Genomic DNA, 24,944 nt, shown 5'->3' on the forward strand with positions numbered 1-24,944 from the left:
GAAAGTTGGGGGAAGAACAAAGTAGAAAGGATGCTAACAGTTGAATGGGAATCATAACTAAAAGGCCTATGTAAAGAAATAGTATAGTAGACCAAAAATGGCTGAAATTACCTGGTAGTTGTAGCTGCTGATAAATTTGACTAGCTAAAAATTAACATACAGTTTTAAAAACTGCTTTTCAATAAAAGTTAGATTATACTGAGCTCAAAAAGAGTGAGAAGCTGTTGAAATTTAATAAAGATTGTATGGAAAAGCTAGGCAGTGTAACTTACTAAAGGACTTGAGTAAATGGAATATTCCCTTTGCTGTATTTTTCATTGTTTACCCTATGTAGGATTTGTAAGAGCGTTATATGATTGCACATACAAAGATCCATTAATAGCTTCACTGAGTTTTGAAGATGTGACAATTGAGACTTTTTTCAAGTCATAGTGACTTACATATGGACTTGCATAGTTAAGAAATCACTTTTGTGCGTGAATTAACTAAACATAATTATAGGGGGACTGGGTATGATAATTTGGACCTCAAGCACCAGTAAACGTCAGAAGTAACTGATGCTTCTATGCTGAAGTTACTTGTAAGATTGGTTTGAATAAGTGGTATTAAGAATTTCCAGTGCACATGAATATTTCTTGTAGGTTATTTTTTTGTAGGCTAGTTATTTAACTCCATAAACAACATTATTTGATTTGAGGTTTACTAAAACTGATTTGGTTTTTATCTAGTTTAACATATGCACTCAAGTATGTGCACAACAGTTTGAATTTTATGTATGGAATTGGCAGTTCCTTATTTTTCAGCTACTGTATTGGGGCAATAACACTGAACATATTTAGAAAAGAAAAATACGTCGTTGTACAGAAATACATTATTTTCTTTGGAGTATTTTGTGCATTGTATTTTTTGTTACTGATCACCTTGAATGTGCCATGTGAACTTTTTATTTTTCAACATTTATATTGTTTGAAGAGATGAAAAGTGTGACATTGGAGTCTTCTCATCAGGTGCATTCTTCCTGAACTCTTCAGGAACATTGAGGCATTTTTTTTTAGAGGCGTATGGAAAGTTTCTTTGATAAATTGTGATGAGCTCTTCATTCACTGGTTCTGAAATGACAGGGTTGTCAGTGCAGTTTACATATGTGGAAGACTTTTAGTAGTTCTCTGTATAGAAATCATATGATTATAGGAAAATTCATGTTGGCAAGAGCTTTATCCAGTCTGATCTTGAAAAACTCCAAGGATGCGAGTCTGCACCTCCGGGGAGCAGCCTGCTCTGCTGTTTAAGATCTTTTCAATCCACTGAATAGTGTTGTTCTAACTGGGTTAGTAATACCTGAACTACATTGTGGCTGGCAGTCCTGGGGCATGTGAAATACATTTGCCCATGAGATGTTAAGGAAGGGTTCCTTAATTTTCTTTTGTCTTTACAACTTGGAAGGTGATGTGCTCTTTCCTTACCACCTTTACTCCAGTCCTCAAAATTCCTTTCTCTTCTTCTCTTGCCTTCCCTAATCCTGGTTTTTACCTTCCTCTGCTTTTCGATTTGTTATTCTTCCTAATGCCAGCTGAGACCCTAGATGCATAATTTTTCACCATTCTTTTTCTAAGCAGTTATTCTTCTTTACTGTTAGGACATCTCTTTGTTTTAATTTTGAATATGGTTATTGCCAGCTTCTGAGTGTAGAACTCGTTCAGGAAGATCTATGTGTAGGTAAAGAGAAGAAACTTAGTGTTACTCTGAGTAAAAGCCACGGATGACACTCCTGCTTAGGAGTTCCAGTTGCTTGAAAAGTGCTGTAGAACACTGTAGTGTTGCATTGTGTATTTTTCCGAGTGGGGCAGTATTAACTGAAGTGTTATCTCTTAAATTGAGTGTGGCCTGAGTATCATCAGCATGAGTCTCTTAAGAATTCTGCTTGACGAATGACATTGTATGTCCAAGGAAATTTTAATAGGTGATGGGAATTGATAATTTGAATAATTTGGTCTAGAGGTATTTTTCCTTCCTCCCTCTGGATCCTAGTCCAGAAAACATACATTTATATGGATAGCCTAATATCCATTGGGATTCTTTGCTTGGGTGTTTATATAGGATTTTTTTAATGCAGGTAAGTTCTTATACAGGAAAAACCGATCAGCCAGAGACTGGAGGGCTTCTGCAACAGCAGCGTTCATCTTTGGAGTATGTGATGGATGATATATTGGTTTTGTTTATTCATTTTACATAGGCTGCATGCTGTGGCTCATCAAAAGCGTGTGATTGGGCATGAAGTCCAAGTGCCTTGTCCTGGGTTCTGTAGAGAAGGGTATCTGGGGCAAGCCTAGGCAGGGGAAAACTGCTCTTAGAGTGGGGGAATGTGGTGTATTAAGGAAGAAGGAAGGACAGAAAGATCCAAGGTAAGACAGCTGAAGTGTTGGTGAGACAGCAGGCAGAGCGCTTGCATCGGGAATGAATGCTGAAAGACCTTAGGGGAGCAAGCGATGGAAGTGAAGACTCTTTGCTCGTGACCCAGAGGGAGCAAAGGGTAATTTGGTTCAACCAAGAAGCCACTAAAGGTTGCTGAACCAAGAACAAGTCTGGGAGAGAAAATCTTTCCTGGGGGAGATTTCTACTTAAGGTTTCTATTTATTGTCTTGCTCAGAATATCAGAATTTTCTCTTTATGTGGTAAACTGCTTCTTGTGGATATTTGTTTTAATAATGTATAGCTTTAAATATCAGAGTCTCCAAAAATGCCATCTCAAAGCTTTGGGGAAAGACATTTTGATGTGACCTCTTTGGAATGTGTTGCTGAATCATTTCTTAGAGGACAAGGGCCCACCACTAAGAAAACAGCATTTTTGACGCTTTTGTGAGTAAAGGCTGGTAATCTAAGCATTTAATGAATTCTGAGATATTTATTACCTTCTTGTTTCCAGAGAAGTTTTTTTCAGGTCCTGAGGGAAGAGAGCATTTTGGGAAGCACATTTATGGCAGCACAATCAGTACAATATGCATGACAACAAATCTGTTTTGTTAATCGGCCTGTCACTTGGTTTTGCGCACATTAGTTTTCACACTCCTGAGAAAGATTATCTGAGTTCAATATCCTGTTTTTAGTAGTTGTTTCTGTTTGTGTGTCCTGCAGGAGAATGACTCAGGAACATTGGATACAGTTGGTGCAGTCGTTGTTGACCAAGAAGGAAATGTTGCTGCTGCTGTCTCCAGTGGAGGTTTAGCACTAAAGCATCCTGGAAGAGTTGGTCAGGTGAACATGCTTTTTTGGTTGAAAATGATTGTTCAGGAGTTGTGGCACTAAACAAGAGCTGTGATAGCAAACTGTTACTCTCCCTTCCTTTACATTAAACTCCAGAGGCATTATCACTGCATTGGAATGCAAGTTTTGTTTTTAGTGTCCTCCATCAGTGTTATAAAACACTGATAGGTAAGAAACTGTTCTATAGTCAGTTACCTTTTGCCAAAGCCATTAGTAACTTAATTATTTGGGCTTCATCACCTCCTTGATACCACAAATAGTCTCTGAAATGCTTACAACGCTTTTAAATAATATTGTCATTAATATTAAGGAAGTTGTCCTAATAATTTAATTGTAAAATTTTCTTGTGAATTGGTTGAAGTGACAAAGGACACATCAGGTATAGGCATTCCTTATTGTTATTCGGCAAGGGAATTTTGAGCTGCATCAGCAATGTCATACTCTGTTGCTTTACAGCTGTATTTCGGGTCAACTTTTGCCACTGTTCTATAAGGAGTTCTCTTTGGAAATGTAGTTAAAGTTTTCATTTGGAATAGCAGAGTGAAAGGGACTTTCTACAAATAGGAAACAGTTGGCATTATTTTCTCTTTTTGGGATCTGTATCCTCATTTTTGTGAATTTAGGTTAGAATACCACACCTCGAAGATAATCACTCAGTTCTGAAGAATAGTAATGGAAGACGTAGCAAAATGAATTGGAATTGCTATTTTGACTGTTAATAATACTTGAATTTTTCCTGGGTTTCTTTATTTGTTGTGTAGGGTTTGTTTGTTTTTTTGGTGTGTTGGTGTTTTGGGTTTTGTTTTTGTTTAAAACTAAGGGAAAGGAACAAGCTAAAAACCTTGGATACTTAAATTTATGAAAGATATACTTTTTTCCTTAGGCAGCTCTTTATGGTTGTGGCTGCTGGGCTGAAAATACAGGAGCTCATACCCCTTACTCCACTGCTGTGAGTACTTCAGGTATTTACTACTTTTATCAATATTTTTTAAAAGTTGCTATCTTTCTCTGTAATTAGTTTACAAATTCTAAATAAAAGATTTCTATGAATGGTGAATTATAATATTATTTCCAGACTACATTGTACGTGTGTATCATTTGTTTACACATAGATATATTTGTCAGTACTGTCGTTAAGTCCATTAATTACTCTGTTGGTTGCTTATCTTTTTACTTAATTAACAACCATGTGAATTTTTATCCCATTTAAAGGATTTTGTGTTTCACTGAAAGGATATACTGTGTTTGTTATGTATGAAGGGACCTGTCTTCCTGTAAAGAAGTGCTTTTATAAGCCTGATATGGCGTTAAACACAAAATTCTTCTGTGACTGGATGCATTCTGTACAGGACTAAGATAATTAGAGCGCCCTTTAACATAGAGGGTCCCTTGGGTACAAAAATGCTACACACAGCATTTTTACCTCCAAAATATTTTATTACTATTTTAAGTGAATATTTAAATGAATTTGTTCTTCATCTCTTTTCCTCTCAAAAGGAAGGAGAAAAGGCAGAACTAAATTATTAGAGTGCCTTGGAAAACATTTGTTTAGAAATTGTGAAAGTCATGTTAGAATTAGGGTAGCTTCTCTTCCATTTGGAAGTCTCAGGATCCTTTACACGCAAACATATTTTGTTCAGATGAAGCCTATCAGCCAGCTGTCAGTTGGTATTCTCAAAACAAAACCTCAAACACCAAAAGCAACTAAAGATAACTGGGAAAATAGCTCATAGTGCAAGATTTGAGAATGTAAGACAGGTTGTTTTGGCTTGACAGGAACAGACAGTGAAAAGACAATTGTATTGGTATACGATACTGGGTGAATACTGTAGAACACAAAACCTTTAAGGCGAAGTTATGTGGTAGTTACTTAGACTTTGCAACTCCTTCATAAAAGCACTTGAAAAGACTGCATTTCATCTTTTTTCTAGTTGTATGAATAGTCACAAATAGTAAGACATGAAAACTAGTAAAAAGATAGTAAAAAAAAAAAAAGTTAAAGTTTAAAGTCATATACCTTTCAAATTTCCCCTCTATTTATGTCTGTCGTGGGCTGTTGAAAATCCATGTAGATGTTTAATGTTGTAATAGCGAGTGTCCTTTTTAGTACTTAAGCGAAGGAAAGTCCTACTGAATGCAGAAGTGTTGGAAGATCTTTCCCCTCAAGGAACACTGTATTGATCTAGTTTAATAAATGCTTACCTATGTAAGCAAATATATGTAAATATTGCAATATTTGGGACCATAATAATTAGCAAGTCTAAGTCCAATATTAGAGATGGTGGAAAAGTTGAGAAGGACACCTTTATTGAATTTTTTAAAACTCTGTTTTCAAAGTCAACTGGATTTGAAGTCCCAATCCATTTAAAGGAGACGTCTGGGTTTAATGATAGCCTTAAACAGAAATCCCCTTTCTTTTTGCTGGTACCAATTTTATACAGTGGTAAATACTTTAATGTTATTTATAACTTATCACACACATATATATGTTTCTTTGGTTCAAATTTTCTAGCTTCCATGACATTACTTTAGTACCAATCCCGGTTAATTGAAATAGACTGCTAACGGTTTATGAAGCATGGCCATCTGTTTATTCAGTGATTCAAAATTCAGACTAGCGGTGTTTAATTAAACTCTTGTTGCTGGCTTTCCTTTAAAGTGTTTGTGTGTGTGAGAGAGAGGGAGATAGAAATGTTTACAGGAAGTGGGAACTGTAATCAATACCATTCTTTTTTCCATTTTCAGAAGCTCATAATGTTTTGTTTTATAATGTATTTTATGTTTAGTGCATTTTAAAAATATATTGATGCCTGACCCTTATTGAAAAGATGAGTATCCAAAAATGTGAACCGTGAAGTTAATTAAGGGATAGAGGAATGGAAAAATTAAATTATAGGAAAGGTTGAAAGAATGAAACTTGTCTCAAATTGACAGAGCTTCCTAAGAGAAGAAGAGGGTGCTGAGGCACTGAACAGGCTGCCCAGAGAAGCTGTGGGTGCCCCATCCCTGGGAGTGTTCAAGGTCAGGTTGGACAGGGCTCTGAGCAACCTGGTCCAGTGGAAGGTGTCCCTGCCCATGGCAGGGGTTGGACTAGATGAGCTTTGAGGTCCCTTCCAACCCAAACCATTCTGGGATTCTATAAGTGTTTTTTCACTTGATATATCTGTAGTAAAATCAGACTAGACTGTATTTATAGCAGTGGTTATACCCACCTCTTGCAGGTTTCTAAATTGGTTTTGTGTGGACATACATTTAAAAAAAATAGCAACAAATGAAACTTGTATGTTACGTCTAAGTAAAAACTGTGTGTGCATGCATATTCATTTCATGTTTCATTTAACATACTTATATGCTTCTATGTAAACACATTTAAAATAAGTACTTAAAACTGAAATTTACAATTGGTTTAGATTTATGGGCTTTTCACAATTTAACATTTTATTGTTTTAATTTCACATGTTTTTACATTTTAATTTGTCTTTAAGTGGTAAATTTGGCACAAAGTTATCCTACCATTTTCTACAGGGGATATTTCTTCTGTTGTATTGGAGGTGGAAAAGACAATTAGGCTTTGGTTGCTGTGTGTATTGAGTACGTTATGTGTAGATCTTTAATATTTATTATTGAAAGATTTCATAGAGTCTTTAGTTCATCAAACCACATTTGTAATTAAAACAAAAATCTTTAATGAAGAGGAAAGTTTAACTGTTTCCCTTAAAGCTTTACCAAAAGTATGGTCTAAATTATTAAGTATTAATATATGTTAAACAAAATAATTTTAACTTAAAGATTCTTTGGGACATAAAAGGTTTTGCATTCCTGCTGTTTTAAGCTTTTAAACTTTGTATTAGTGGTAGCTGGGGGTGGAAATTCAAACCTTGATTTTAGTACATCAAGCTCTATATTTGGTCTTGATAAAGGATGTTCTTTGGCATCACTTTCCTACAAGCAATTTCTGAGGGCCAGGTTTGCTTCCATACTTATGAAATTGATCATGCCTTTGAGTTTTGGAGGCTATGAGCAGCAAATGTCAAACCAGTTGAGGAAAACCTCTGGTGTGGGGAGATTTTGAAATCCTAATTCAAAGTATACAGAATCCAAACTCTTGCGTATTGAAATCCATGCAGAGTTGGCAGGAATGTAAGAATGGACAGACTGGGTCGAGCCACAGCTCCAGATGGCTGGTGTCTTATTTCAGATAGAAGAGGGTGTTTGCAGGTCTCCAAGGAACAACATGGGACGGGGAAAAGCACCTTCACTGTGATCTCCAAACTACCAGCAATTTGTGATATTGGGACTTTATAAGCTGTAGATACCTCTGGTTTTAATAGGTCAGGATGATTCCTCAAGATTTCTCTGTTTTTGCACTTAGAAGGCCAGTTATGTCTTTCTGTGATGGTTTACCTTTGTAGAAGTTTTCTTGGAAAAAGTGTTAGTTTAAATGGCATGGTTAGTAACACAGTAGGTTTTATAATTTCTATTTATTTTGTTCTAAAATCCTTCTATTGAAGCTTCAGTTTGAGGCATAACTTTCAGTAGCTTCCTCATTAAAAGAGAAAAAAGAAAGCAATACCATAAAAGTACTTCATTAAAAGTACTTCCAAATTCATGTAGCTTGCTTTCAATGGCCATGTATTATTTGAAGACATGCTTTTATATCTTGATCATTTGTTGGCCCTGTGGATGCTGGCAGGCTTCCTGCTTTTTGTATGTTCAAGGAGGATTTGCTATTAGCTCTTATGCCTTTACCAAGTTGCTTCTCAAATATTTTTGGCCATTTTTAACCTGATTTTATATTGAATGTGCCAAAGGTGGTGGTTCTGAACTTGTTTGGGCACGACTTCAACTTTTTGAACAGTATTTTCTTACCTCTAACAGTGCCTTGGCCTTGTTGTTTAGCCACACTGTCTTTGATTTTATTTTTTTTGGCTTTTCAAAAGTTACTTCATGGTTTATAAAACACAGGATATTGTAAAACTCATATTTTATGGATATAGTTTAACAGGAGGTGGAACAACTGAAATGAAAAGATGAAGACTTTCTGAAGACAGGATGGGGGAGACGATGGAACTTCGAAACGACTGTGAAAATAAGGGGCCTTTTATTCAAGGTTTATTCTGTAATCTCAGTATAATACAAGTAAAATCTTTCTGATTTTTTAGAATTTACTTTTGGAGACATTTCAACATATGAACTCTGAATTTCATATATATATATATATATATATATATAGGTATATATTTATAAACATTGGAGGAATTCTGTGTGTATCTCAAAACCAGTGTTCAAATTCAAGAAGTTCAGAGAATGTTGAAGGCATAGCTAAGATACCTGGGCAACCCTAACAGTGACACGTAGCAACATTCATGTAAGCACCGTTCCATGCTAGAATGATGATAGGGACAGAGTGAAAGCTTGTTAATGAGGTGAGCATGGCCACTGGCCTTTATGTGGTATAAATGTAAGAAACAGCTAAACTGGCTTTTGGAGAAACAGCAGAAGACAAATCTTGAGACTTTAAAACCTTGTAAACACCCCCACCACCTCGAGCTCCCCCAAAAAAAGAGGCCAAAACCACACTCCTAAGGCTGCTTGGAACTCTAGTGAATGTTTTTTGTTGGGATATGAATGTAAACATAGGAAGATGGGTATTATTTGGAGCAAAAACATTTGTGAACAAACCCTGACCACAGGAGAAACAATAGTCCATTCTTTGGCTGTACTTGAAGAAAACATTTCCTTTTTTTCCTGAACATAATAGGAATCAAAGACTTTGTGTATATTCTTCTCATTCAAAATAATATCAAGTGTGACATGGAATCTCTTCTCCAGTTGGACTATCCATGATGATTGTGAATATTCCTCTACTAACCGTGCCAGAAATAATACTACCGGGGTAAGAGGCGGGCTGTGCTTTTCCTCAGAGATAACTTGAAAAGTAATAATTCTCTTTGAATATACAGGACCTTCAATATATAAAGGTAAATATAAAATTTACAGAAACTGTTGATGCTGGAGGCTTTGAAAATGCAACTATAAGTGGAATTTTTGAGTGGAAATGTAGAGACCGAGAATAAAGTTGAATTCCCTTTTTTACATCTTTACAACAGTAGGCAGTAGAAAGCATATTTACCCATTCTTCAAGAATGTGCTTTGTATATGTGTGTCAGCCATTGAAACCCTCAAACCTTTTAATGTTGTGTTTCTGAAGACGCACAGGAGGTCTTGCATTACTTAAATGCAGAAATTCTGTATCACAAAGCTGCAAAGTCTCCAGCTTTTATTCCCTCTGAGGAGAATATTTGATATAGGAAAGGGACAGTGATGTGATGTCCTAGGGAAAGTTTAAATGGGGTTTATAATCCTAAAGAAAAAGGAGTAGAATCTTTCAATTTATTGAGTTCTTTCAGAAGACTTAAGCATGTTAACAAATATAGTTGGGCTTGAGGACTGAGCCTGAACTGGTGTTTTGTTGAGAAAACAACAGAGATATCTGGTTTCTGGACCCAAAGTGAGGTGTAGGTGAGGATTCAGCCTAAGAGAAGTTATTCAATGATGTCTTGCTCTGCTCCCCTGCCCAGAGTCCGTTACTGACTGAATGAAAATCAGGTACAGGTAACAGCCATGTTTTAATGAAGGCAGATAGACTGTATGTATTCTGTGCAAATAAGAAGCATGTGCCTGACTCCCTTAACAATTTCTTGTGCTGGTGAATTCACCAAGATCCTAAGGGAGTGACTGTTAAGATCTCTGGTCGAGAGCAGTGGCCTCTCTTCTCATAAAGGCATTTTAGGGATTACATCAAAATACTTTAAAAGCTGTTATACATACATATATATGATGCACCATTCCATGAAGTGAAAAAGAACACATTTTGTATTGTGAAAAGTCACAGAATGGTTTAGCTTGGAAAGAACCTCTGGAGATCATCTAGTCCAGTCCCCTGCTCAAGGAGGGTTCTCTTGTTTTTTTTTAAATCCTTATTCATAAGGAAATAAGTATGTTCACTCTTCTGCTCCCTGCCTTTTGCTGTTCAAACTTTTACTTGTTGTTCATATCTGTTCTCCTTCCCAGTCCATTTTGTAGCTCATGGATGCTTTTGCTAGCAAAATGGAACAGGAACATTTCCCTCTCTCCTTATGGAAGCCAATTCCCTCGATTAAGCCAATTCCTCCCAACGAAGCCAATTTCCCTCTTTCCTTATGAAGCCAATGTTCTGAGTTAAACTCATTTTTGACAGGAACCACAGTGATATGCAAATCTGTGGAGTAAATATTTTTTAGGGAAGGTTTAACGCCAATGAATTGACTTATGATGTAGGGCTTTGCCTTTGTGATCCCCGTGTGTTGAGGGCTGGGATCCAGTGACTGCCGATACCTGGGCTGGTGCTGTTTGTCTGTCTGGCCTTTGTCCTTCGGAGTCTGTGCTCCAAACGACCAGAGGAATTTCACATGCAAATCTTGTATCCTGTATAGATCCTCTGAGCTGCACTATGTGAGATACATGCTATGGTGCAGTTTGTCTTTGTAGAAATCTGTGTTATCTCAAAATCAGTCTGGTCCTGTAAGATTTGGGGAATAATAGGTAATTTTAATGCATCGCAGATGAAGCAGCTGCATATGGAGAAGAGTTATGTCATTGATACAGTGAGCCAAACCACCACCACGAGGCTGTACGGAGAGAGAGGAAGCACCAGGCAGAGATGATTTGTGAGAATGGTAGCGTGAAGAAGTGAACACGGTACCGCAGTGTTCAAAGCTGAGGGGGTTTGTGCACAAAATAATCAGAACGGTGGTTTAAATGGCCTTTGGGAGGGTTGTTTTGAAGCAGAACGGGATGGATGCAACAATCAAAGAGTGCTTATTGCCTCTTGAAATTTTAATTGGACTTATCGTAATAACATGTTGTAAACATGAAGTAGCAGGGGCTTCTTGGAAGTGGTGTGTCCTGCAGAAGCCCTGCTGCTGCGGATCAGGGTGTTCATTAGTGGGGGCAGCAGCCGGCCATGCAGCACAGTCTTGTCCTCTCAATGCTCTTAGTCCTGTTCCCGTTTGCCATGTCTTGCCCAAATGCTTTGAAACAGGTGCAATGATATCAAGTGAAATGGAGACAGTGGCAAACTTAACTCTGCTTTCAAACATTTTTCTGTGATTGGGAGAAAATAATCATATACATGTAGTTAGCTTATATATTAAGCTACTGTCTTCCTTTCCTGTAAATCTTAAATGACAAAAGTGATGTAGTTTGGAGAGGTGTAGTATTTTTAGGAAGAGATCAATAGCAATAAAGCTTCTGATGAAAGCCGAGGCAAAAGAGTTTGCTTTTTCCTTTTCAGTTTGACTGAAATTAATCTTTCAAAATATATTAAATGTAAAGGACAATGTAAAAATCCATATCCTCTGTAATGAAACTACATTTTTTCATCATTCTAACCTTTCTTGGAGCTATATCTGAAATTCTTCTTGTTTGTGATAATTGAAGCAAATAGCTCTTTTTAATAGTCAAAGTTATCTAGCATTTCCCACTATTTAGAAGTGAAGGATTCATACATTTGGCATATTTTAACTCTTTAGCCTTTTTTTTCTTATCTGTCAAATTGTAGAAAAGCTGTATGAGTTGATCTTCTGAGTGATTTTAGTTTATTTGCCCATATTAAAAACTTAAAAATACAAAAAGTATTTTCCCACCTTTCCTTAGAGGAGATACTTTAAGACATAGTTTGCCTGGATGCTGAATTTGTCTTTGTTATCTTTGAAACCTACCCAAACTTATTGAAGTTACAGCCTTTTGAAAAATTGCCACTAGTGAGTGTTTGTTAGTTTAGAAGTTTGATCATCTAAAAATTTTCTGTCTGCAGCAAGAATGTGCTCCATTGATCCCTCCAGGATCGATGCTCTAGGAATTGGACCGGACTTTGTTTGCAGGTGCTCTTCCTGGCACCAGGTCAGTAAGATGCAGCAGCTGATAGGAGTACAGAAAGAAAAGAGTTGTGCAACTTTAATTTAGTACTGTAGAGCATTTATGCTAGTCTGCAGCATTTTATGCCTTTGCAGAATTGGACTTTAAATTTTAATTTTAATATGTAACTAACTGTATCGATATCTTGCCAGCCAAATCTTTTGATTGTACTGTATTTTGTTTTTTAAAATCATTGACTTGCAAGTTTTCAGTCAGCTCTTTCTGGAGATGCTGGTAATGACAACCAGAGTGTACTAAAACCCAGGTTTCACTGTGTTTTCATTAGGCATAACTAGAAGTTATTCAGGAAAGAAAGCAGAAATAGTAATTTTTTAACTTGTTTACTGACATTTCTTTTATAGGCACTACTGTTTAACTGAAAATAATACCGAAGTTGAAACAACTTAACAGGACCGGGTTCAGACTCTGGAATAGATAATAAAACACAGATAACCTGTAACTTCTGTCTTTAGCTTCTGAAAAGAGAAGAGTCATACTTTGGCAGGGGAGTAAACTAGATTAATTTTTCCATTCTCAAATGAATGTGAGTAATGCAAGTTTCCATTTTGTACTCCTTTAAAACAAGTTCCAACACTTTGTCTTGAGGTACCGTATGTTTCAATAGCTCGACTGGCTCCAGCAGCTTGTCAAAGCTCCATAAGCTCTCTGCTTATGGCTCGCAGAAAGCAAGCTAGATTTTCATTTCTCCTTCCATTCAACAGGAGTCTCTTTCATGTCTGAAAATTGAAAACGCGTGTTTTTCAGTGTGGTGCATGGCTGTGTGTGTGCCCTCTGGCACACCTGTTTCTAATTTCCTGACTTGAAAGCATCTCCCATCAAAAGAAGCAGAAAAACAATTTCTTTCTGACACACTGCTCGGAGGCCCTGGCTTTGCAGAAGGCCTCCCTTTCACTTGCCATCTTGGTTCCATTGGTAGAACATTACGAGACGCAGAGCGTGCATTGTATAAGATGTCCAGCTTATATTGTGCTGTGTTCTTTCCCCTCTTGTGGTTATTTCAAGCATTAGAAATAGAAAAAGAGAAGTCACTGTGCTGAGGAAAAAAAAAAAAACAGTAATTTAATCCTTAGTTTCTTGCGTGAAGCTCAAATTAAGGACTAAAGTCTATAGCAAGTTAAGGTTTGTATAACCTATGAATCAAGTAGACAATTAGTTATTGTTTGGTACAGAAGGCTGGGTTAAAATTTAAGTATTATAGCACAGGTTTCTTGCCTTTTCTTCAAAATAGTATGTAGTGTAAAATAGTATCTAATGTAATAGCTCAAAATCAAAGATGTTAACAATCTAACAAAACAAAAACACCAAACCAACCCCAAACCAACTGTTAACTTGGTTGTTGCAAAAGTCTTGTGTAGGCTAACTAGTAAACTACTATACAATAGAACTATGGACTATTAAGGATCAATTTGGTAGGTAAAATAAAAAATGTTAAGCTCTAGTTTCCATGTCATTGACTTGCCTGGTTTCCTAGTTCAGCAGCTGACACTTTCCCAAAGAGCATCTGGATTGTCTCTGCAGCTGCTGTGCTGCACTGTGTACCTGCCTGGTACCTACCTGTGCTGCTGAATTTCATTGCTTTAATTTACTGACAAGCTAAATGGAACAAAACATTCAAAAATAGAGCTTAAAACCACTATAAGCACACAGCGCTAAGCACTATGTGGAATGCGAAGACAGGGCCTGGCTCTACAGCATAATGGCTGGTGGCTTGTGGGCCTTTGCTGGGCTTTGTTCAGTACTAATACGATCAAGTATATGCAGCAAACACTGAAATTGTTTAACTTTATGGACTATAACAACAAAAAAAGTCATTAAATCTTTAAATGGGTGTGCAGTTTGTGTTTATGCCTGCTAAGGTATGCAGCCCCGATACATTTCTCGTCTTGTACATATATTGATATTTAGGTACCGAAGAGTTGCTTTCTAGAGTATCTGCCCACTACTGGAATTGTGAATGACAGTGGAAAAATTATTGTTTGTCAGGATAGTAACAGGTTTCCATGATCAGTTCCTATCTCTTATGTATCTCACTTTTACAGCACTGTACAACGTAACAGGTACTTGTAGTTTTCCTGATCTGATTGACAGCAATATCTGGAGCATGGAGTGCAGGAATGACCATCTTACTGTGCCAAAACCTGCTGGGGGTTTTTGCTTTTCTGTGCTATTTTTGGCTTAAATAGTAACTCGAGGGCTATTGATACATATATAACTGTGAAGTTATAATGGGATAAGAGAAGAAAAAGAGACTGTGAAAAAAGAAGAAGCTGTAGATTCCCAGATTGTTCTTGTGGGGATCTTGCAGGAATCAATGAGGGATGTCTGAATAGGAGAAGTGCTTCTTATTCCCAGAAATTAATTACACGTTTAAATACCTACAGAAGAGGGAAGTCATATTCCACTGTTGGTCAGCTTTGCACTTTGAAAGAAACACTGCAGTAGAAGCTGTACTGTGGTGTGATCCAAGAAGCTACATGTCTCTGAAAATCAGTTCTCTATGATCATCAGGGGTTTTCTGTTTGATCTCCAAGTTCTCAGGCAGGGTTAGAAGCTTCTGGTTGAAGAGAAGTTGGGGTTTTTTTGGGTGAGGTTTGTCTGTTTGTTTGTTGTTGTTGCATTTGTTGTTTTTATGAGTGGGCTTTTTGTGTGTGTTGTTTCTTTAGTTTATTCTGCTTCTTGCTAAGTGTGTTGGTTTAAGTGTAAAATAAATGTTACGACTGTTGAGCCTTATCCTTCTTTGCTTCCCTTGTCATAGGAGCCTGTTGCTGCCATAGACCTCTGGAGCCTTTAGGAATCTGTTTTTTTAAACTTCTTTCCCCTTAATCGAGGCGGCTTTAAACTTGCATCAAAATATGCGTCTTTGCATTTATGTATGTATTTATTTCTCTGTCAAACCAGAGACATTTTCTGTAGAAACATTGCTTATTTCACCAGTAGTTATCCTAGAGAAGAGCAACTAATTGTACTTACTTCTGCAAGCATGGACTGCAGTAGTTTGTCAGCAGCTGGGTTATGAGTATGCAATATGTTTGCACAATACTAGAAAAAGAATTTTCTTATTATATTAAAGTTATTTCAGTAAAATGCACTAACCGAACCCAGTACATTTTTCCAGACGGTCGTCTCCATTTGAGTCGCTTGTGTGTGAAGACTTAGGAAAGCTCTGGTCTGTCACTGCAAACTGTTTGTCTTTGAGGTGTAATGAGCTTCAGGTTACTGAAGAAGTTGTCTTATCTGGGAAAGGATAATAAAATGGTGTAAACTCGGCTTGCAGGAAAGTTTCTGAAACAAGTGCATTTGAGACTTCAATGTAGAATTGAAAAATTCTTCCTAGGAGTCCCTGGTGCTTTGGTTTCAGTATTATTCGGTGACAAACAGCAAAATATAACAATGCATACAGTTAAATGCAGTACAATGTGAGATAGTTATGCCAATGGACGAGATTTACATTTCCATCAGTTTATGTGCGTGGTTTGGAAGTGTGTTAAGGTAGTTTCAACTGTAGTTGCTGTCTCGAGTCATCTTAGTAAAAGTTTTGAAGCAGTTGGCTAATGCTGTTGGCTAATTCACATTACAAGTGAATGGAACTATAAGTTTGAACCCGCAACTTTATATTGTAAGTTATAAATTAGGTTTTGATTACTGTAATTCTATAAACATTCATTTTGTGTCTAGCCATAATATAATCTACAGTGTTTCCCAGTTTGAGACTATAAAGACATATAGGTCTGCTAAACCTGCAAGACAGTTCACACTGTAGTATTTGGTTCTAACGTGAAATGATAGGAAGGGCAGATCTATTGGAATAATTAGGGTAGTTATTTTTCTCAGCCTTTATCTGGTCAAAGTATGTGAAACACTGCTTAGTTCTTTTTCTTGTTCAAAAATAGATGCTCCTACATCAAAAACTGCAGTAACAAATATTCCTTTTCAAGATGGGGGGATTATTTTCCTTAGTTATCTGTCCCTGCAGATTGCTGGCATGTGATGTGTTGAAAGATTTTTACATACACTGCCAGCAGCAGTCTGTAAGTTTGCTGCCTTATAGGTTGACATAAATATGACAAAAAGAAATGACTTTGTCTGTAGGGATGTAGAGATGTGTGATGTGTTAGTAGAATTGCAAGGCTGCTTTCCTTGTGGTTGATCCTGGATCACATCAGTGGGCTGCAGCTGTTCTTAACCCGTATTAAGTTTTCTCTCTCTCTTTTTTTGTAGCAGACTTGATGTTATGGGAACTCTTCAATAAAATAATTCTCCTAGGGGAAAATAACATTATACATCATGCTAAAAAATGGCTATTGTCTTTTTGATGCTAATTTAGGAATTACTTAAAAATGGTGAAGTAGTAACATCTGTTTTTATTACTAGATGCATAGGAGATGCGTAAGCTCACTCTGATTTTTGTGTCTCATTTGCTTGATTCACATTCTAAGTCCCATGCTTCTTACCTCATATAGGGTATAAATATTATATTGAAAGCTGTTAACAGATTCTTTTCAAGAGAAAAAAATATCAACTTGCTAAGTTTTTGCTGGAGCACATGCTTATTTAGTTTGATTCTTCACAGCAAAACTCCATGAGGAATACGTTTACTTAGTTTAAAAAGAAGTGATAGTCGTGTTATGGTCTATGCCTAAAATGCGTTTTGCAGTTTTTGCATATTCTTTGTACATTACTTTATCCTGAATTTAGATAACTCTCAATTCTATTGTGGTCAAAAGCTCTTGAGCATGGAGGCAACGAACAGATAGATCCTCCTGTAAGCAGCTGTTGAGCTGTGAGCCTCTTGAAGATAATATCCTAACCAGGACCCTGCTCTCAATAACTTCAATAAACACTCTTTCTGCTTGTGCTCTCAAGAACCGTCTCCTTTTGCTGTGCATTTGTATTTCAGCTCCTTCATTTTCAGCTATCACAGAAGTTTGTTTTCCTTGGGTTTCCATGCTCTAAATTTATAACTGCTTTTTACTCAATCTGTTTGCTATACAAAGAATTTTTTGTCTCTCTGGTGTGCCAATTACATGTTGATTCAACACCAAAGTACCTCAATTTGAACAGTTCAGTTTAACTGAATCGTATTAATCAGGAAACACTGCCTGGAATACTTAACTCAAGACTAATGTGTAATTTTGATGATCGAAGATACCAAGATTGCAGGACACGTGTACACAGTTCTTCTGCAATCTGTTCCCTGGCGTTATTCTCTGACATTTAACACATACATAATGCTCCATAGGGTTTTTTTGCAGTTTGTTTAATGTTGAAAATGAGGGGTGAAGTGTCTTCTTTTTCTATCTAATAGCAGTCTTTGAAAAAGAGTGTTTGTGGACTCACTTTGCCTTTTAGGGGAAGGATGTAATTCTGTGACAAGTAAGCAGAGAGATTCTTGGTTGCCATGTTAATTAGGGCTGAAAAGTGGTGGCAAGAACAAGAATCCGCTCTGTGAGATGTTGTGCCCAAACCTAAACTCAGCACATTGGGAAGCAGAGCGATGAGACGCTCAGCAGGCTGCGCTGGAGCCACTTTGGGTTGGGTTTATTTATTAGTTCTTGCTTTCTGCCAGATCTAGGCTGGCTGCAGCCAGAGTCACTCAGTTCTCTCTGTTCCAACCTTGTTAGTGAAGTGAATGTTGGCCATGGAGGCTGAGCTGCCTTTGGCTGAAACCAGCTTAGGTCTGATGTCTTATACCAGGTGCAGCTCTCTGCCATGTGAAAGCAGCTGTTAATAGGTTGTTTCCAGCCAGAAATTGTCTTTGGAAGCTACATAGGTGTGCTTATTTGTGTAGTTCTGCACCTGAGCTTCTAAGGATAATAGTAATAATAACTGGATTATAGCTGATTTTTGTATGGAAGCCAGCACAGTGCTTGCATGTTGTCTTGGTTAATGAGAAATTCGCTAGAAATACATATAGATAATAGGGAACTGACTATATTTGACCTCTCTATATATATATTCTGGTGTCTAATGCTGTTTTAGACCCTGATGTATGTCTGATCAGACTGTAGTCACTTAAATAATTAAAATAATTGTCAGATGATTTAGATCATTAAAATCAGCCGTTGAATTGGTTAGCTGTGGTTTTCCTTTCTTCCTAACTGGATAACACATTTCAGCTTAACTGGTGCTTGGTTAGACCTCTTCTAGCTGCTTCATCTGCTTCCTTGCCATTGAGGAAAAATGTCAACAGATGGAAGACATGATGACTTTTGTATATATGTGTGTGTATATATATACATACATATATATATATATATACTTTTGTATATATGTGTGTGTGTGTGTATATATATACATATATATATATATATATACATATATATATATATATAGGTATCACCAATGTGTTTTCCTGTCCAAGATAACTTTGACAATAAACATGCACTGTATCATTTGACCACAGCTGTACATCCCAAATCACGTTACAACAATAGACTGTGGGAGAAAAAGTGTTCCTACAGAGCAAAAGTAGCACTAATGGTTTTGGGGTATAATTACAGAAAGCACAGAGGCAATAAGTGGTTGTTTGCTGGAGCTTTGTTGTTTCTTAAAGACTAACCTTTAAAAATTACAAGAATTTTTAGTAGGAGTCCAATGAGCAGCCACCCTGTCAAAAAGCATAGATGAATTCATGTGTTCTTTGTTGACAAAAGGTTAAATCAGATGGACTAAATAGAAGATTGTGTCATGCAAAGGAGTTACTGTGGCATTCACTAATAATGTTCTTGGCTTCAAGAGAGTTGCATCCAAGATCGTTCCTGTGAGAATGATTAGTAAGTGGATTATTTGGGAGAGAATTGGAGGATCTGGATTAAGATGACGAGTCAGAGACAGTCTCAGAGTTCCTTCTCAGTATTTCTGTTCCTTCTTTCTGTACTTAACCTTTTTTGGTTTATGACTTTGTGCAGGAAAGTTGTGAGGAAAAACTGCTGACATCTTCAATTTTCATGTGACGCAGTGTCACAATCTTTAAAAAATATTTTAAAAATATGGCAGACACCTGTCATGCTTTTTTTCCCCCCATTTTGGCCGTGGGGATGTAAAATAATGACAGAGTTTCTTCACAGTGATATCTATATTTTGACTATTCCAAATCTTAATATTTCTTTAGGTTGTGGAGAGCACCTTGTCCGAACCATACTGGCCAGAGAATGTTCATGTGCTTTGCAAACGGAAGATGCCCACCAAGCTCTCCTAGAGACTATGCAAAACAAGTTTATTGGTAAGTATATGGTGCTAGTTGCCTACGCATTGTGTAACATCATTAAAAGTGCAATTAACCCTAATAAATAAAGGTAAGAGACTTATTTTTGTGATTTCTGTTGTAGCCTTATGTTGCAGTTGGCTTCAAAGTTAGTGTTGTGTTACACCTAAAAATGTTAAATCAAACTACAGAAGAATATTTTAGGAAATCGCACAGAAAATCCTTGGAAATATCTCAATTGTTATGTGAGTCATAGACTACCCAGAGAGGTTTGAAGAAATAATTTCCTGCCTGAATCACTGGCTCTGCTGTAGAATTGCATATTTTTCAAGTTGGTGATTTAGGAGTATTAATAAAAATTATTAATCATGTTAACCCTTGTAAATATAATAGCCCTCAAAACCACTGCGTGTTTTAATTAAATGCTTTGGACAGACAGGTTCTGGTTTGCTATTTACATGATGAAATTAACTTATTGAAATATGAAGTAGACTTCATTCAAGACTATTGTAAGTTAAACCCATTTTTTTCCTTGATTTGAGAGGATTACACATGACTACTTATACCTGTTTGATTTCTTGTGAATATAGATCTTGTTTTCTTTCTTGAAGCCATAACCAAGATATGAATGTGTGTTGAGGGTTAAGATTGCGGGGTGACAATAAAACCCTGGCAGATGTATTGTTAACCCCCTCTCCCCCCCCACTTCCCCCTTTTTACCCTTCCCTCTCCCCCCTTTTCACTAAGGAGAGGCGATTGGGAGGAAAAGAAGGACAGAGAGAAGAGAGTTGGAAAAATTAAAGAAGTTTTACTAATGCTACTAATAAGAATAGAGAAAATAATACAAAATATACAAAACCAATCTTGAAAGTCTCAGCAACTGCAGAGCCGGCACCCAAAGTCCTGGATTGGACTCTGCAGCCAGTCGGAGCTGGATTCAGTCTCTCACTAGGCCTCAGTTCGCAGGGACGACTAGCAAGGTCCTCTCCTAATGTCGGCCATAAGCAGAAGGGAAAAAGGAAAAAGGGACGAGATCCTCGTGATCTCCCACTTTTATATGAAGTATTCACATGAATGGAATGTTATACACAGTTGGTCAGTTTCTTGGTCACTTGTTTCTTGTCACCCCTCTTGCGAGATGTCCATCCGTGCTTATCAATAAGTTTGCATTCCATTGCTAGGTTTACCAAAACATGTGTCTGGTTCTCCAGGAAAATGCAGGTAATATGAAGGCTTTAGCTGACAGGCAAAATTCACTAAAAGAGAAACTTGTTTTTAACAAAACCAGGACAATGTGGAATTAGAAATATCTGTATAAGCTTGAACATTTAAAGACAGCCTAGATTCCAGTGAGGCTTCCGTCAGATATGTTGACTTGCATTGTCTTTATAGCCCTTACAATTTTTAAACGTTTAGAATCTGCAGACAATTTTAGCCTTAAAAATTTATTGTGAGCAACATAGCACTTACTGTACACTGTGTTACAAGAGTTCATTTTTATGGTGTTTTAATTAGAACTGAAAGAGGAAGATAAGCATTCCTTTTTGGGACCCAAGAACTGTTGCCCTTGGTCCTGGCAAGCAGTGTGTTGCCATTTCTTTATTTGTGTTTAGAATGTTGAATCTATATTAAACTCTGCTACTGACAACATTACATTTGACTGTTTGAGGGGAAGTCAAGTCACCTTCACACTGGAAGGCTGCACTTGATAATCTGCTGCTGTATTGCACCCATTTCTAGGTGCTGTAAGAATGCAGAGCAAAGTAATCCCGGTGTGTTCCCCAAAGACGTTATCATGCAAGAAGCACAAATATGACTTTTTGTATTTAATCAGTTGTTCCAGTGCATAGTGGCACAAAATTAGGGATTTATTTACCCAAGAGAAGCCTTTAGGAAGGATGCCCGTGATATTAAAGCTTCACTAATTTGTAACACTACTCTGTTGTATGGAATTGACCTAACTTCAGTAAAGTCAGATCTTTAATCCACGCTCTTAGCATTTCTTCTGCTGTTTGTGGTAGGAGTACTAGAAGCAAGCACAAATTGTACGTATCCTCATGCAATTTCATGTTAGCGCATGTACAAATACAAAATGGAAAGCTACTGCCAAAGTAATTCATAAAAACTGCCTGATAAAAGTCAAAAAATTCAGAAACTGTTCAGTTGAGATACCTCCTTTAAGATGCTTTGAGTTTTCTGGGCTTTCTTTTTGGTAAATATTGCTGTTTGGTCCAAATATATTTTGCCATCAGTTGGCACAGCAAATGCTTTTATTTTAAATGTCAACTGACTGTCAAATTATATATATATTGAATTCTTCACAGAAAATGTGTAAACGTTTGTGTGGGACTTAAGAACATATTGAATGTTGCTAAGGTTTTTGTTTTACCTGTAATTATCAATTGCAGAGAAAGAGAAGCTGCAGAGGTACCAGACTAACAGTGTGATGTCAGATTGCCTTGGGAAGACACACTAAAACAAACAGAACAAGGGAAAGTAAAAAGAATTACAGTATCAAATTAATACTTTTCATGACAGGAAAATTTGAAAAAAAAGTGCTTTAAAATTCCTTTGTAAAGTTTCATGTTCTAATTAGTTTTTGTTGCCTAACAGCAGGTATGTGTATTATCTTAGTTGTGCTATCAGAAAGTGCTGGCGTGTGAAACAACTAAGATACAGCCACCTTTTTAGTGTAGGTGAAACGCTTGGATTCCGTGTTTTGATGAGAAAGCCTGAAATCTAGTTTGCTGTCATGAGGACTGATTGAGGGAAACATCAAAATCCAGATACGTCTTGCTGTTCACATGTGACATAGTATTAAGTTTGTAGCCAGTAGTGTAGTTTGGGGGGATCTTCAAATCATAGAATCATTTTGGTTGGAATTAACCCTCAGGATCATCGAGTCCAACCATAACCTAACTCTGGCACTAACCCATGTCCCTAAGAACCTCGTCTAAACGCCTTTTAAACCCCTCCAGGGATGGTGACTCCACCACTGCCCTGGGCAGCCTGTTCCAGTGCCTGACAACCCTTTCCGTGAAGAATTTTTTCCTAATATCCAATCTAAACATCCCCTGGTGCAGCTTGAGGCCATTTCCTCTAATCCTATCACTCGCTACTTGGGAGAAGAGACCAACATCTTGGCAATTCTGAAGATGGAACAGGAAAGTTGTCTTGCCAATATAGTGCAACAGTTTAAAAAAGGCATTAAACTTAACATTAGGCTTATACTAAATAACTTTTTCCTCTCAATTTTCATAGATGCTGGTGCACTAGTTGATATCTCAGGATATATGGTACGATACAGGATTTCTTACCAGTGTGAAACAAGAAGATAGCAAGTTGGCTATTAGCCTGTTTTAATAGCATGGCTTCTGTCCTTACTACTCTTTCTAAAAGCCGTATTTTGTGGTCATGTCAAACTTTCGCCAGAATTATAATGGACTGAAGCCAGAAAAAAAACCCAACAGCTTTAACAAAGCAGAGCTAGAACGTTTTGTCAGAAGTCAAAATGTGCGTTACTTGTGTTGGAGGGATGAACAGCTGCTTTTGGCAGTTGCCATCAGTTTGGTGCTTCCTGTTTACAGAACTTTCCGAGTCTCCGCGGAGCCCTGGGAATCCTTCCAGCTAGGGAATGCCTGGCTTAAACAGTGAGTGCTGTTTAAACAGCAGGTGATGAGCAAACTAATGGCAGATGTGCTTCTCTCGTCCTTTCTCAGAGCCAGCTCACTATGGATAATGCACAATTGATGGTTGAATTGGAGGTGAGAGAAATTAGATTTAGATTTTTTTGTAAATTGAGCAGGCTTGATATCATTAGTTGAAGAGCGCTAGTGTTGGTATGCGGTCGAAGAATGATGTTCTGTAAACACAAATACCTTCCAAACAGAAGAACAGAGGATTTTGTTACTCATCATTCCTTTCAAATGTGGCCAAGTTTGCGGAATGTAGACTTAATGTTTGTGTCATCTCACTGGCGGGAAATCTGGGCTTTTATCAATGGCAATGTTATGAATTGTACTTTAAAGCTTTTTATAACGTATTAGAAAATAATGAGCTGAAAAACATAGATGGAATCTGTTATTTGTTCTTTCCTTAGCGGAAATATGTTGTCTGTTTTCAAGTTGTGCTTCAATTCACAAATGAGCAATGTCTGCAGAAAGGTAACAGCAGAAGGATGACGCTGACAGTTTCTCTTTCAGAAATGTTGTGTCAAATACCTCTCTTAGGAGCAGGAGTTTGGGCAGTTGGGAATCACAGAATATGCTTTGTAGTGTCCTTTGTGGTTTTATAGTGGAGGAAGCACGCTATGAGAGCATTGAGATGTCTTCTCCATGACACAAAGGAAAAGATTTGAGAAGAGTATGAAGTGATCCTAAAGTTTCATATAATCTGTTTTATCCACTGCAAGTTTAGAATTTCACAGGTTTGTATTTGTGTTGTATGGCAGACAGGCTTGAATGTTAAATTATATGCATTACCTGTACAATAAAACCAGCTGAAAAATTAATATTAATACAACATGGTGATATTACACGAGGGTTTGTCTTGGTCCTGACTGTGCTTCTCCCAAAAGCAGTGGGAATTTATTGGACAGCGGTATCCTCAGTTATTTAATTTCTTAAAATTTTTCATGTGAAGTTTGAAAGTACAGGTGCATTTCCTTGTAGGTTCTTTAAAAATTCTAAAGAGATGTTTTAAATTACTTACTTACCATAAAATATAAAGATCTCTGGTTTCAGGCAGCTTGCACTTAAACATTTAACAAATAATGGTGCACGAAATTAAAAGCAGGCTTCATTTAGTGCTTATATATTCCTCTAATGTTTGTTTAAATTGTAAGCTGGAAGTTTAGTGGAATACACGGCAGAAGCAGAGTGGTAAAGAGCTTCACTTTAAACACATTCTGTACACAGGCTGGATGAAGTCCAGTGGGGTAGGTGATCTATAGATTATTGACCTGAAAGAATCTGGATTTCACTCACATTACAGCATGGTCAGATTTAGAGCTGTTTAGCTGCACTCCGTTAAAACTGAGGGATGCTAAAGCACTTTGATTACACCCCGTTCAGACCAAAGTTCTGAAGGCTTTGAAATCTAATGTAAACGATCAAGCTGGTGATGGTTTCTCTACTGTGGAAAAGTATGAATGTAAAACATCTGATGAACAGCTGGTTAGCGCTTCGGCTGGGCAAGTGTAAACAAAACACTTCTTTTTACGGTTTAGTATTGAATCTGTGTTAGGCTGGATCTGTCTGGAATGGGAGAAGAGGGTCAGAAATGAGCAACTTGATCGCTTGCCGTGGAGCAGGTGACCTTCATCATGGGAGTAGTTTAGTTTACATAGAAGAAATAAAACGTTCTTTGCTCATCACTGTAGCTCCTCCAGAGCAAGACTGAATGTTGAGGCCATGATTTGCCTTAACAGTTGGGAAATCCACGTGCTCTGTCCCTGCTCTCTGAGCCTGGACCTGGGTCTTGGCGTTCAGTTGTGCTTGTT

General features: G+C 37.3%; 1 protein-coding gene across 5 annotated transcripts in view; it reads left to right on the plus strand.

The window, feature by feature from the left end:
* The window catches only part of TASP1 (taspase 1), an 80,431-nt gene that overhangs the window by 37,272 nt on the left and 18,215 nt on the right, over positions 1-24,944 (plus strand). For 4 of the 5 annotated variants that reach the window (XM_065059909.1, XM_065059906.1, XM_065059907.1 and 1 more), the window contains exons 9-11: positions 3,133-3,252; positions 4,145-4,223; positions 19,352-19,462. In XM_065059909.1, coding sequence (XP_064915981.1) covers positions 3,133-3,252; positions 4,145-4,223; positions 19,352-19,462 — 310 coding nt within the window. Of the gene's footprint in view, positions 1-3,132; positions 3,253-4,144; positions 4,224-19,351; positions 19,463-22,422; positions 23,209-24,944 lie in introns of all 5 variants that reach the window. The other variant, XR_010471916.1, reaches the window with a different exon arrangement.

This window comes from Columba livia, chromosome 3 (assembly GCF_036013475.1).
Source record: "Columba livia isolate bColLiv1 breed racing homer chromosome 3, bColLiv1.pat.W.v2, whole genome shotgun sequence".
Classification (NCBI taxonomy): Eukaryota; Metazoa; Chordata; class Aves; order Columbiformes; family Columbidae; genus Columba; species Columba livia.